Source organism: Tenrec ecaudatus, chromosome 10, assembly GCF_050624435.1.
Source record: "Tenrec ecaudatus isolate mTenEca1 chromosome 10, mTenEca1.hap1, whole genome shotgun sequence".
NCBI lineage: Eukaryota > Metazoa > Chordata > Mammalia > Afrosoricida > Tenrecidae > Tenrec > Tenrec ecaudatus.
In genome coordinates, this window is record NC_134539.1 from 147,045,746 (window position 1) to 147,058,707 (window position 12,962).

Here is a 12,962-nt window from a genome sequence, read left to right on the forward strand (position 1 = left end):
GCCTGTGGAAGCACGGGACCACATCATTCTCCCTGGGACAACTGGTGCATCCCAACCACCAGCTTTTTCGGTTGGGCCAAATGCTTTAACCGCGCAGCCACAAAGACTTCTGACCTGGAGAAAGTCTTCTTTAAAGAAGGGCAAACTTACCTGCCTCTAATCTGAAAAAGGCCTGAGACAGAGGGTAAACGCCATCCACAGGCAGTTTGTACGCCATGAGAGAGGAATACCTAGGAAGTGCAAGGAGTGACCATCACGTCAGGGTAAGCTGGGGGACGAGCTGACAGTCGAACGAAACCATCCCGTTTCAAAGTCTCTTTCAATGAAAACTTAGCATCATTCAATTGGATAAAAGCACGGACCTGAGGAACTTTTACATTTGTCAAGCAAGCACAAAAGCCCCCTTACCTATCCTGCCGAGCAGCCTGTGGAAAAAGCTTCAGAATCTCCTTGTGGAGACACTTGGCTTGAGTGGGTTCTTTCATTTTTATTTCTAGTAAGTAATCCTTCCCAAACTTGCTCTTAAGATGTTGGATGGAACCGATACACCTGCGTCCAGGCAAGGTAAAGAAGAACAGAAAGTGAAAAAAAAGCAGGATTCTTAATTTCTCCCCTGTTTCAAAAACGGGAGACACATTTGATTAATCCACCCAGGAACGGATGTGGCTCGGCTGTTTACACTGCGCTGCTGTTCTCTGCAGAAGAATTGTTCTTCTGTGTGAGGCTAATGCCTCAGGGGGTTGTGTGCTGCTGGATGGCACCCACCTGAGCCTCCCGGACACCATGATGGCCACACGGTCGCACACAGCCTCGGCCTCGGCCATGTAGTGGGTGGACAGGAGGGCGCCCCGCTCCGTGTTTCTGACAGTGCTCCGAATCGCCTGCCTGGAAAGAAAGGGATGGGTTGCATTGAGAATAAGGCAACCAGAAAAGTAAATATGCAGATACCAACACGGAAAGCTCAATAGGAGATGTTATAACAGGATGCAAGATCTTTGCTATAGAAGAAGAAAAACGTGCTTCCTTATTTTCCGCTATGACCCTAGTAGTGCATTGTGCTTTGTAGAGGAAGCACAAAGAGCTGAGGAGTATGAAGGAGTGAGTAAACGCAGTCAGTTCTCCGGGGGAGAAAAAAATTGAAGTATAGTAGAGCAAGAATGCATTCTTTCCCAGGATAGGAATATAAAACAGAAGGAGGAAGAGGCAGGTGGGGAGGAGGCAGAGGAAAATAACCCATCCGTGTCCTTCTGAGAGTGTACCGGCTTCTTGAATGCTCCTTTCCCCTCTCTGAGGACTCTGTGTGCTGCGACTTCAATAATAGAGGGTGGGACCCCACAGTGACTGCAGCAGATCTAAATCAATCAATGAATGGAAACCACCCTGGACTCGTCACATGTGGCTCGGCCACGAAGGAGGAGGACTCTCTCACCACATCTGCTGCTGCCCTTCGGGGTCCATCCCCGTGGACGGTTCATCCAGCAGCATCACCGCCGGGCCCCCCAGCATGCTCAGCATGAAGCACAGCTGGAACGAGAGGGGCTCGGTCAGGCCCCGTCTGTGAGCGCTGGGGAGGGACCCTGAGCCCCGCTCCTACCTTCCTCTTGACCCCCTCGGATAAGGCCTTCACGGGCACCTTCAGCTGGTCCTGCAGCTTGAACATGTTCACCAATCTGAAAGGAGATATCACAATGACTACACAGAAGACACATGGCCAAGAAACTTCTCGGAACTAGCACGGGGCAACCCAAGTCCCAACGATGCTCAACATATTCACTAATCCTGAATCCTGCCACGCGCTGCTTATGTAGGCTGCCAGTCCATCTAGTTGCAGGAAAGCACCAAGACCCAGTTCTTGAGCTCCCTTTTGTATTGAACAGGAGGGGAGCCTCTGCACCCCTTCTTTCCTCCAGCTGCCATGTCTGCATGAGGCGCCTCTCTGTACCTAGAAATACCAAGCGCAGCTTCCTCTTTGTCTTGTCCTTTCACCGCTGCAAACAGCTCCAGGTGATCTTGCATCGTTAAGCTGGGCCACAGTGTGTTCTCCTGCGGACAGTATCCCAGGAACCCAATGCTGTCTTCTCGTGGCCTCGCTGACGGCGGTTTGCCTTGTAAAACCACCTACATGAAACATCCATCTGTCGGGTCCGTGCGTGGCTTTCCTGCCAACTTCCCTTCTCCCAATGGAGATGGAAGTGGCCTTTAAGGTGCAACATTTCTTGAACATGCAAGGACTATTTTACAGATTCTTTATCATTTTAAAGATCCTTTGGCTACCAAGTCTCCCTGCTATGGAGTAGATTCTGACTCATTGCAAACCTATAGGGCAGGTAGATTGCTCTTGAGGGTTTCAGAGAGAGCAATTGGTGGTTTCGAGCTGCTGACCTTGTGTTTAGTCGTCAAGTAGGTAAAAGCCACTGGGCCACAAGGAATCCTTCTTTACTGACAAACAGGAATACCATACAGATACCCAAAGCAGCCTTGGTGGTATGGTGGATTATGCTTTGGACGACTGCTCACAAGGCTGGGAGTTTGAACCCGCCAGCTGCTCCTTGGGTGAAAGATGAGGCATTTTTACAGCCTGGGATACCCCCCAGAGGTAGCTCTACTCTGTCCTTTAGTGTTGCGGTGAGTCAGAATTGACTTCAAGGCAGTAAGAGAGGCAAAGATGCCATCAACATGAAAATGAAATTTCTCCTGGAGACGAGCACATGCGTCCTTCATGGGTCACCTACCACGCCTGCCGTTGGCTTTGTGTCGCCCATGATCACTTTGATGGAAGTACTTTTACCAGCTCCATTGTGTCCCAGCAACCCCAAAATTTCCCCTGGAAAAAAGAGTCCTTATAAATACATGAAATTGAAAGGGTGACAAACCCAACTCACTCGACCCAGCGACATTTTGACAGAAATGCTTGGCTAACTTGATTCCGAGTTATAACTCTTTCATCACCGCCTTTGTTCAATTGGTTATGGGACATTTGGGGTGACATCCAAATACACGGATCTCCCTCGGCCTACACAGTTTCTTGCCATTTGAAATGGGATATGATTTTGAAGTAGAAAAGACATCGCTGCTGACATGCCAGATATTTTTCATAATGATATGTGAACCAAGGGACCAGAAACTTCTAAGACCAGAAAGGCATCCTATTTATAGTGTTTAATCTAGAAACTGAGGAACATCCCAAAGCCATTTCTCTCTCCCCGCCCCCCCCCTCCCTCCCGCTCTATCTCTATCTCTATCCAAACCTTTTTTAACACAGAAGGAAACATTTCTAATGGCTAGCTTCGTCGTTCTTGTTGAGAAGCAGCTCTTCTTCTTCTTGTATTCTTTGCGTAAACAGCTTGCTATTATGACGGGTTTCTGGAAAACATGAAGAAGTTCCAGTAGCCTCAGTACTTCTGATTCACCTTCCATTTCCTGACCTTCCATTTCCTGGGCCATTAACCCAACCAGATTTTGTGCCATTGGTAAATCAGCCTCTTTTTAGAAATAAAATATCCATATTTATGTGCAACAATGAAGATTGCTTTATAGACCACCATCAACATTAATTTGTCATCAGATATATTCCTCTTTCATTGTACTATATGGATAATTTCTCATGGTCCCCTTTGCTAATTTCATTGAGAATTTATTTCTTCTTGATGATGGTACAATATAAACTCATGAGCTTTTTCATGATACGCAGTTACTAATTACAGCTCCAGGGCTTTGCGAAATGAATTTATACATTTTACCCAATAGGTAGAATCCCGTTAGCTCTGTTGGAAAGAGAAATCGAAAGTGGAGAGCCTGTCAGATTGAAATCCCCAAAAGAAGGAAAGAAGAGAAAAGGAAAGGGGGTGATGACGGGGGAAGAAGCTACATTGACAGCATGGCTTGGCCTTGCCCTGCAACCAGAATGATGACAGAGACACAAGAAAATAAACAGAACCGCCAAGCAACTGCCCCCAGGCCGGGTTCTGTAGTGCCCTCGGTGTGGGTGTGACACCGAGGGTCTGCTAACGCGTTCTCACCTCATCCACACTTGGACTAGTGAGAGCATTTGCTGTGTTCACCCTTTCAGCCTGCACATCTTCATCCTCTTCTTCGGGCGCTTCTGGATTTGGCCGAGTCTCCCTGTTTCTTGGGGAGATTCTACAGAAAAGATAATGTCAAAGGACCGTGCTGTACCATCGCCACCGAGACAAGGTGCATCTTTGATTACTTTTCCTTTGTTTTAAATGAATATGGACTGATGAGCTTATTTCCATTTCCTTCGTTACGAAAACTCTTTTCTCAACCTGCAAGATCCCCCTGGGAGCCAACTGCCCCTCTCCTGGGGCAGCCCCTTGACCATTTCTTTGACTTTCTCTTATGTTTACAAAGTTTTACAATCTGTTCACTACGTGTGTTCTTCTTCCTTTTAAGTTCTCTTCTGTATTATCGTCTTGGCTCCCTTTTAGTGTTACCGTCCTCCCAATCACCATTATCTTTCTGTTCTGTCTGTTCCACACCCTGTCCCACCCTCCAGTCTGCCTTTGCCTCTTTTATTCCAAGACTTATTCTGAACATATGCACAAATACACGTTCTGGTGTTTAACTACTGCTTGGAACTAAAACTCAAATAATCTAAAGTCAGAAGATTCTCATCTAAACGTTATAGACCCATCCTTGCATTCAATCTAATTCTGTTTCTTTCCCAGACAACACATTTCCCAGACTCCCTAGCAAACAGTGAACACATGCGTCTCAGTTGGTGTTAAATGTGCTGCCATACACATTAAACATTTGAATTACATTCAGATGTCAATTGATTTTCTCCCAACCTGAAAACTGGGTCTTTCCTCCTTACGTCACTTCCATATTTCATTTCCAGACATCTTAGAATAAAGAGGAAAAGGAGACTCTGAAGGCATGACTAAAGGCAAGAAAGAGAATCAGACTGGTGTTACCACGGTATTCCATGTTAAGGGGAAATATTTGCTTTGGTCAGAGATATGACTTTTTTATCACGGTGACGCATTCTTATAAAACCCTTACGTGGAGGGAGTTCTTCAAACTAACTTTACCATGAATACAACTAAAAACCCCAAGTTAAAACATTTTTTTAATGGAAAAGAAAAAGCTTTTTAAAAGCAGAGAAGAGCTGACAAAATTAGTAAGGGATGTGTAAGCCCAGTTTCAGTGCAGGCAGGAGACAGGCTGAGGGAGTCAGCTCTTGTCCCAGAGGTTTTTGAAAACCCCCAAACACTCATGTTTGAGTTTTTACGGCCTCACCAAGAACAAAAGACAAATGTCTAAACTGCAGAGATTTCTCCCAGGCAGGAGTCAAATATGTGACCGGCTGTTTAATCAAGCTTGGGTCTTACCTACAGTCTCAGTAAAGGGTTAAAAAGCATCAGTAAGACTGCTCAGATATTGACCTTGAGAAGGGACCACAGTGGGTGAGAGCAGAAGCACAAGACAGACCAAATGCACATCCCCTGGAAAAGCCAAAGAGGACCCTTGGCGGCCAAGTGGTTAAAGCACTCGGCTGCTAACCGAAAGCTATGTCATCCCAAGCCAGCAGCTTGCTCTGAGGGAGAAGGCTGTGACAGTGACTTCATCAGGATTGACAGCCCTGGAAGCCCTAGGGGGCCGTTTTAATGCTTTCCTACAGGTCCACTGGGTGATAGAAATGACTCCAGAGCAGTGAACTTAGTTTTTTGGATGGTCCAAAGTAGTAGCCCACTGGTGACCCCTAGGAATTTAGCAGAAGCAAAGAACATGGCAATGCTATCTGAGAAACGGAACGCACTTATCTGGGCATTGATGTATGCATAGAGTTTGCTTTGAATAGAATGGAGAAGGCACACGTTGTGTAAAAAAAAATAGTGCAGGGAAAATTGGGTATCCTTAAAGAGAGAAATGAAATGGCTTTTCAAAACATGATAGGAAAATAAACCAATTTTAGTTCATTTAGGATATAAATGTGAAAGGAAGAATAGTTCGTATTTAGAAGATTATATAAAATAATACCTTCCTGATCTCAAGGAAAGAAAATACTTCTTAAACATCCCAAATAAAAAATAATAATAATACTAAAATAATCACATGAATAGACTTTTTGGGTAAAAAAATAGCTGATCAAACTTAATACATGTTTAGGGCCTTTTGATAAAATTTAAAGTTCATCTTTTATAAATCCTGAGAGAAAAAAAGAATGAACTCAACTTTTCTCACTCAGATTTTCAGAAAAAGATGAATTCTTCTTACAATAAATCAGTAAATAATATTTGTAATGGTAAAGCACTATAAACAGTTTTCGTAAGATAGAAACAATACAAGCATGTCTGCTAACCCCTGCCACGAGGTCAATCCCAACTCAGAGGGACCCAAGGGGACAGACTAGAACGGTCCCTGTGTGTTTCTGAGGCTGTAGAGCCTCACAGCAGTGGGGAGCCTCGTCATTCTCCTCCAAACCAACTGGGGAAGTCGATCTGCTTACTTTGTGGTCAGCAGCCCAACCAGTAACCCACTCTGCCACCCGAGCTTGAAGACTGTCTGCTAGAAACAGTATTAGTCAACGGCATTTCTTTCAGAGTGCAAACCCGTTGCACAAGGCAGGAACGTAAAATGCAATACATGCGTTCTGAATAGAAACGTGACTACGTGACAATAAAATGATTGTATAACTAGAAAAATGTACGCTCTGCATCTGGAAAGGGAAGCTGAGTAACGAGCACGTTTAGGAAGGGAAACAAATTTAATGATAAAAATCGCCCGCGAGCACGAATAAGGAGAATAAAGAACTTTTTTACAATGAAAACAAACTAATGTATGAAACAAAATAAGCTTCGGCAGAATTTTTAAAAATCGCAGCATATAAATAAGATTGAAGTTTTACTTGGTTGAATGAAAATCAAAGCAGAGCGTATTTGACATCGCTATTTTAAAGCCACAAGTTCTGCAACGCATTAGCTAGGCCTCACCATGTCAAAAAAATCATCGACATTCTGTTTCCTAGAACTTGATTCTTCAATTCGAATGCCACAGAACACTTTCAAGGGAGAACAATGATGTGGTCCTTGGCACTGTATAAAAAGCTTAGTAATTAAACAGCGTAGCCTTTGCACCGACGTGAACCAATGAATCAGCAGGACAGAAGAATCCGTTTCATCTATAAAAATCATTTCAACACTGATAAAGATGCTCTTTCATCTCACAAATGATAAAATGAGTGTCCAGAAATGGCCTTCAGATGAACCGTCATAGGCCCAGCTGAGCAGGAAGCAGGCCAAGCCATTACAAGAGTCTCCTTCCCATGATTCCCCCCACAAGCTCCACAACTGTCCACACAAGCCAAAGACGTTCCCCATCACATTCAAACTTCCCAATCAGGATCTACGGTGCTTTCCCAAACCTAGTTATTAGCCACAGCCCCGGAGGGTATATTAGTCTGTGTGTTTGTTTGACTCTGTTTCTCTCTTCTGCTCTGACTTGCTTTTGTCCCTGGCTCCTCTCCCTGCCCCTTCTCTCCTGTCTCCCTATCCTTGGCTACCCTAATCTTCCTGCACCCCGATTCCTCGAGCTCCCTTCTAGTCTGGAGGAACAAGAACCCCCCACATGAGGAAACAGGAGTTGTGATCCATGCACATGACAGAAAGCAGTCAAATGCTGGATTTAGCAGAAAAGCACATAAAACACTTGTCTGTTTATTGCAGTAAAGGAAGTTATATTTGATAAACTAATGGAAACTATGACTCCGTAAGCAGGGAATTTCAATAGAGGAATAGAATTAAAAAAAAAGCCCAAAACACAAATTTGAAATTCTCTCGTGGAAGAGGACAAAATAAATAGGAAATTCAGTAAGAGAACCCCACACTAGATTTGAGATTACCGGAGACATCATTTACTAATATAAAGGGATTCATAAAAGTGAGCTCTTCTTCAAAACCGGGAGGGGAAAACAGATGAAATAAAAATGAACAGACTCCTAAAGGACTCGTGGATGTCCAGCATTCCAACACACATGCAGTGCGAATCCCAGAAGAAATAAAGAGTAGGAACACACTTAAAGAAGTGATGATGGAAAACTTCCAAAAGTTGATGGGAAAAGTGAATCAATGGAATCCACTAACCCTGACAGAGTCACTGTAGATGTAGGAAAACTACTGACAGAATCACAGGTACGCTGTTGAAAACCAAAGAAAAGGAGAGACTATTGAGGAAAAGGAATCGTTACTTAGAGAGGGTCATTGGTACAATTCACAGCTGACTTCTTAATCAGAAACACAACACTGGGCAAGTGGGAGGACACGTCCTGAAGCTGAAAGAGATAGGAAATGGAAGAAAGCATAAAGAAAACTATCGCCCCTCACTGAAGATGAAATACATTCCCAGATTTTAGTGGTTGAAATTGAGAGTGAGAGAAAGAGACAGATAAATATGAAGCACATGCATTCTATAACGCAAGTTATTAAATATGCAAATAAACGGAACACACGGATAAATAGATCACTAAAGTTCACAAGTACAATCACTGCAGTTATCTTTACCACCACATGGAATTCCATATCAGTGAATAGGGAAAGAGCCTGGAGCAATACCTGAAAGCATTCTATGGGAGGAAGTTAGCCAGTGCTGATCTGGCTCAGAAAATGTCCCTACAATACTCTAGTCCTCTTATCTTGGCCGGAGGCAACCCCGGCAGTAAAAAAATTCCACATGGCATAGACTCAGAAAAGAGGAGGACCACGCCAACAACTCTGTGCTGCATGTGAGTGAAGGACAGAACTCTCTATTAACGTCCATGTATTTTTGTTATGTAAGCCACGGCTGCATTCTCTCTAACAATCTATGTCCGAGTGGAACAAGTGTATGCCTTTGGCATGCTTAGTAAGAGGAGCCTTGGTGATGGAGTGGTGATGCCCCCCGCTGCAGCTCAGAAGATGCACAGGTTCAAGCCACCAGCCATGTTCTGGGAGAAAGTGTTGTCCGCTTCCAAGAAAGATGTACAGTCTTGGAAACGCCATGAGACAGCTCTACTCTGTCCAGGAGGGTTGCTATGCGTCAGAAAGGACTGGCCACCATGGGTTTTGATGTTTCATCCTATCATGAGTGGTCAGCTAAATGTTCTCAGAATTACACTGAAATATAAAACATAATAAGAGTGGGTGTATTCAGTTGATGTACATTCTGCATGCTTTGAATAGATCAAGCGTATCACATATCTACAAAGACTACATAATTCACACGCAGGTAAAAGTTTTTTCTTACAATTAAGATGGTTGCGACCATGATTTTCACAGCTTCATTGTTCGCATTGCTCTGATCTTCATGGTGGGTATAGATCTGAACAAAAAAAAAACCAACAAAAAACCCAACAACAGGGAATAAATGGAAGTTTCTCTATCTTATAAATATAAAATTCACATAATAAATGGTCCTACATTATACTTGATATTTCACCAGGCCCGAAAGAATTATCATAAATAGGGAGCGTAAAGGTTTGTTCTCTGACACCCAAATCTCTGGCTTTACATTCATCCTTCCTTGTTTATACCTTCCCATCATTGTTTGTTTTCAGCTTTAGTAACTCCACCCTTCCCTCTGCTTACTCATCACAATCCTAGAGAGATCAGGTGGGCACTCAGTGGTATGCTGTCAATAAATACAACGTGTTACATCTTCCAAGCCATCTTCTACGTTAGGGTAAGAAAGACCCATCCACAAAGACCTTCGGACATTCGCCAGAGTTAAAGTGGGGAACATCCTTCATCTTATGCTCAGATTGAGTTTCCCCTGAAAGAATATTTTGTAAAGATAAAAAGTCCTAGTCTTTTCCCATACTTCCTTCTGGAATTCCTAAATTCCTCCTGCAGTTCATCATAGATTTATCATCCTCACTGTGAATATGCATACCAGTCTTAGGGAACTTAACAGCATTGAATAACACCTAAGTTTCATATAATGCATCTACTCCATCCTTGGCAAATAATTATTTTAACGGGATACCCGATCAAGACCAATGAGACATTGCTTACCAGTATCAAACACACAATAAATCCAAGTAAAATGCTGAGAGGCATGAAAATCATACATAAAATTATGGTGGTCAGTCTAAACGCATCATATATCATTATGAAGAATGTAATTATTGAAATCTAGTAGGAAAGAAACCAGAGAAATTTCAGTTACTTCAGTTATATTTGCTATTTTAAGAGATTTCTTTTAAATCAGTGGTTCTTAACCTTCCTAATGCCATGGTGACCCTTTAATATAGTTCTTCATGTGGTGGTAACCCGCAACCATAAAATTGTTTTGTTGCTACTTCATCACTGTAATTTTGTTACTATTATGAATCGGGCGATCCCTGGGCACGGGTCATTCCATCCCGAAAGAGGTCACGACCCACAGGTTGAGAACCGCTGCTCTAAATCATTAGTGTTCACAGGTGATATTTCCATGTTCAATTTTAACCCTATGTACAATAAGAGTTATTCCTATAGGAAGTATTAAGCTATCACTACAAGAAATGCAATCACTAAGATCTGGTGTAAGTACTTTTACTCTAGTCCCTCTTCCCTTATCCCGTGACAATGGAGGAGAAAAGGGTTCTGAAAGAGTGGATTTACTTCGGCGTTTTCCATTCTGTTCCATTGGTGTATGTGTCTGTCATTGTTCCCTGTTTTGACCAGCCCCATAGAAAACTGGACCATGCAAACGCCAATCTCACAATCCCAAGACAAGAATTAGATGGTGCTCCACTACCATTATTAATTGCTCTGCAAGAGATCACTTTCGTATGTCTGAGTAGAGTGGGGCGAAAATGTCGAGCAAAACTTGAAATTATAACAAAGACCAGCCTCACAATTTGGATAGAGACTAGTAGAACCTCAGAGACTATGACCCTTAGGCAGCCCGTCAGGTCTAGAACTTCATCCACCCCCCGGTTCAATTTTCAGCCAACAGTAGAGCTGTTGAAGAAGAAGAAGAAGAAGAGTAGTGAAGTATACACACCTGAAAAGACTCACCCTTTGAGATCCAGATGGCAGCATTGATCAAAAGGCTAAGTTTATAAGAAATGGGAAAGAAGAAGGAATGGAAACCGGAAACACGAGGAGGAAGGAGGGCAAGAGATGGTCCATTGAGAGGATTGCAATGAAAGATGAGAGGAAACATAATGTGTCTGTCTCCTCACCCAATTCAGAATCAAAAGTTAAAAAAAAATATTAAGAGGCAGAAGAAAAGAGAACACACATGTTGTCACCTTTGCCACCCTCCATCCCTGCCATCGGGGGCATGCCTGGAACGGGTTAGGGAAGTAAAGAAGAACTTTACACCATGCTACAGAGATGAAGTGATCTTTTGGACTTGACCGGCTATTTTTGTTGTTGTTGTTATTTTCTGAAAGGCGATCTAAGTAGCAGAATGAGATCATTTTAGTATCTGAGGGGATCAGAGAGCTATATAGCATCTGCTTAGATATCCACACGGGGCAGGGAGGGACAAGCAAGAGAATCTGTCTGGAAAAATAAACAAATCCATCCACACATCCATGTTTGTTTATAACTTTGCCTACATGGACCCTATTACACTTGAAGTTTCCAACAAGGAAAATTATTTCGAAAGAAAATGTCACTGGGTTCAGTAATTCCTGCCCCTCAAGTGTGGGGACTGCCCTCCTGATCCAGTCTTTCAGTTGTGACACGTCTGGATTCCTCTTGGTTTTTGTTTCTTTCTCAAGAAAGAGAAGCATAAAAACCAACCTCCAAGAACAAAGGAGGTGGAGGGAATGAAAGCTACTCAAAAATACCTGGAATGGTGAGCATGGTTCAACATTCGTGGTGCTACAAAATTAATACCTTTATTTCTTTGAAGGAATGTCGATAGACCTAACGTTGCATTTAAAAACACGAGCTTCAGGAAACTTCCATGTAAATGTACAGGTGAAGATGGGTACCCACACACACAATCATATATAGATACTTACAATAAAAAAGCCCAAAGACCAAAGGCCAGTATTTTCTCTCCCTTTGTGAAGCATGAAGGAAATCACATATGTGAAGAGGATAATAGAAGCCGTACAGCCAAATAAGCACACCACCTGAGAATAAGAGAAAGTATCAACAAGATGCCAGTGGGGGATGGGGGTGGGGGATGGGGTAGAGGTGGGGGGTGAAGAGCGAGGGAAAAGAATCCGATCTGAAAGCTCTCAGAAGACCTTTGACGGATGGCAAACCTTCACGCGAGTGAATTTTCGTTAGGTTTTGTTACTCGATTTGGCCTGGAGGGTGGAAGTGGGAGAGGAGCACGTACCGTGACAATCATGCATTTACTTAGAATGATAAAGTCTGAAATCATGAAATCTTGAATTAGAAATGCTGAAAGGAGAATCACATAGTACAATGGGATGTCCACCAGGGCCCGTCCACACCAGTAGGCCGAAGGGTAGAGTCCTGAAATCCTCAACAGGAACTGGGTCTTTTTCTGTGACATAAAGAGACAGAGTAAATGAGAGAGTGAAACCCTAAACTGGAGAAGTATTTTGGTTATATGAAAATACAAATTTCCAATAAAAATTTAAAGTAGCATTTATAATAGCAGCCTGTTGGGGGGAGGGTGTCTATGTGGGTCAAACAATGACTCAGTTAATGAGTCACATGCATTTCTAGCCCAGTGTTACAAAGGGAGGACTATTCTCCCTGAGAAAACAGGACCCCTGAGAGTCAGAGTCAGAGCGCATGCTCCCGGGGATCTGACCACTAACACAGGAAGGCATAGATGACCTATCTGTAAAGTGGACTCACCCTTTGGTGTCGATAAATGAAAATGACTACATTGTATTTTTTTAAGATCCCAGTGTGTGAAATACTAGTTACGAGCCTAGTATTGCATGCTATATTTCAATACTCCAAATTCCCTCAGGAATTGTGATGTACCTGCAAAGCTATCCAGAAGAACCCCGTCTCCATCTCGGAAGTGGACTTAGCATG

General features: G+C 43.1%; 1 protein-coding gene across 1 annotated transcript in view; it reads right to left on the bottom strand.

Moving 5' to 3' along the window:
• ABCA10 (ATP binding cassette subfamily A member 10) overlaps positions 1-12,962 on the bottom strand; it is a 50,551-nt gene that overhangs the window by 1,312 nt on the left and 36,277 nt on the right. Inside the window, exons 22-35 of the mRNA XM_075559683.1 lie at positions 12,286-12,456; positions 11,960-12,073; positions 10,011-10,130; positions 9,244-9,318; positions 4,812-4,903; positions 4,020-4,140; positions 3,249-3,363; positions 2,733-2,824; positions 1,943-2,118; positions 1,595-1,670; positions 1,430-1,524; positions 766-885; positions 409-549; positions 151-230 (exon numbers count right to left, since the gene is read on the bottom strand). Coding sequence (XP_075415798.1) covers positions 151-230; positions 409-549; positions 766-885; positions 1,430-1,524; positions 1,595-1,670; positions 1,943-2,118; positions 2,733-2,824; positions 3,249-3,363; positions 4,020-4,140; positions 4,812-4,903; positions 9,244-9,318; positions 10,011-10,130; positions 11,960-12,073; positions 12,286-12,456 — 1,588 coding nt within the window. The remainder of the gene's footprint in view (positions 1-150; positions 231-408; positions 550-765; positions 886-1,429; positions 1,525-1,594; positions 1,671-1,942; positions 2,119-2,732; positions 2,825-3,248; positions 3,364-4,019; positions 4,141-4,811; positions 4,904-9,243; positions 9,319-10,010; positions 10,131-11,959; positions 12,074-12,285; positions 12,457-12,962) is intronic.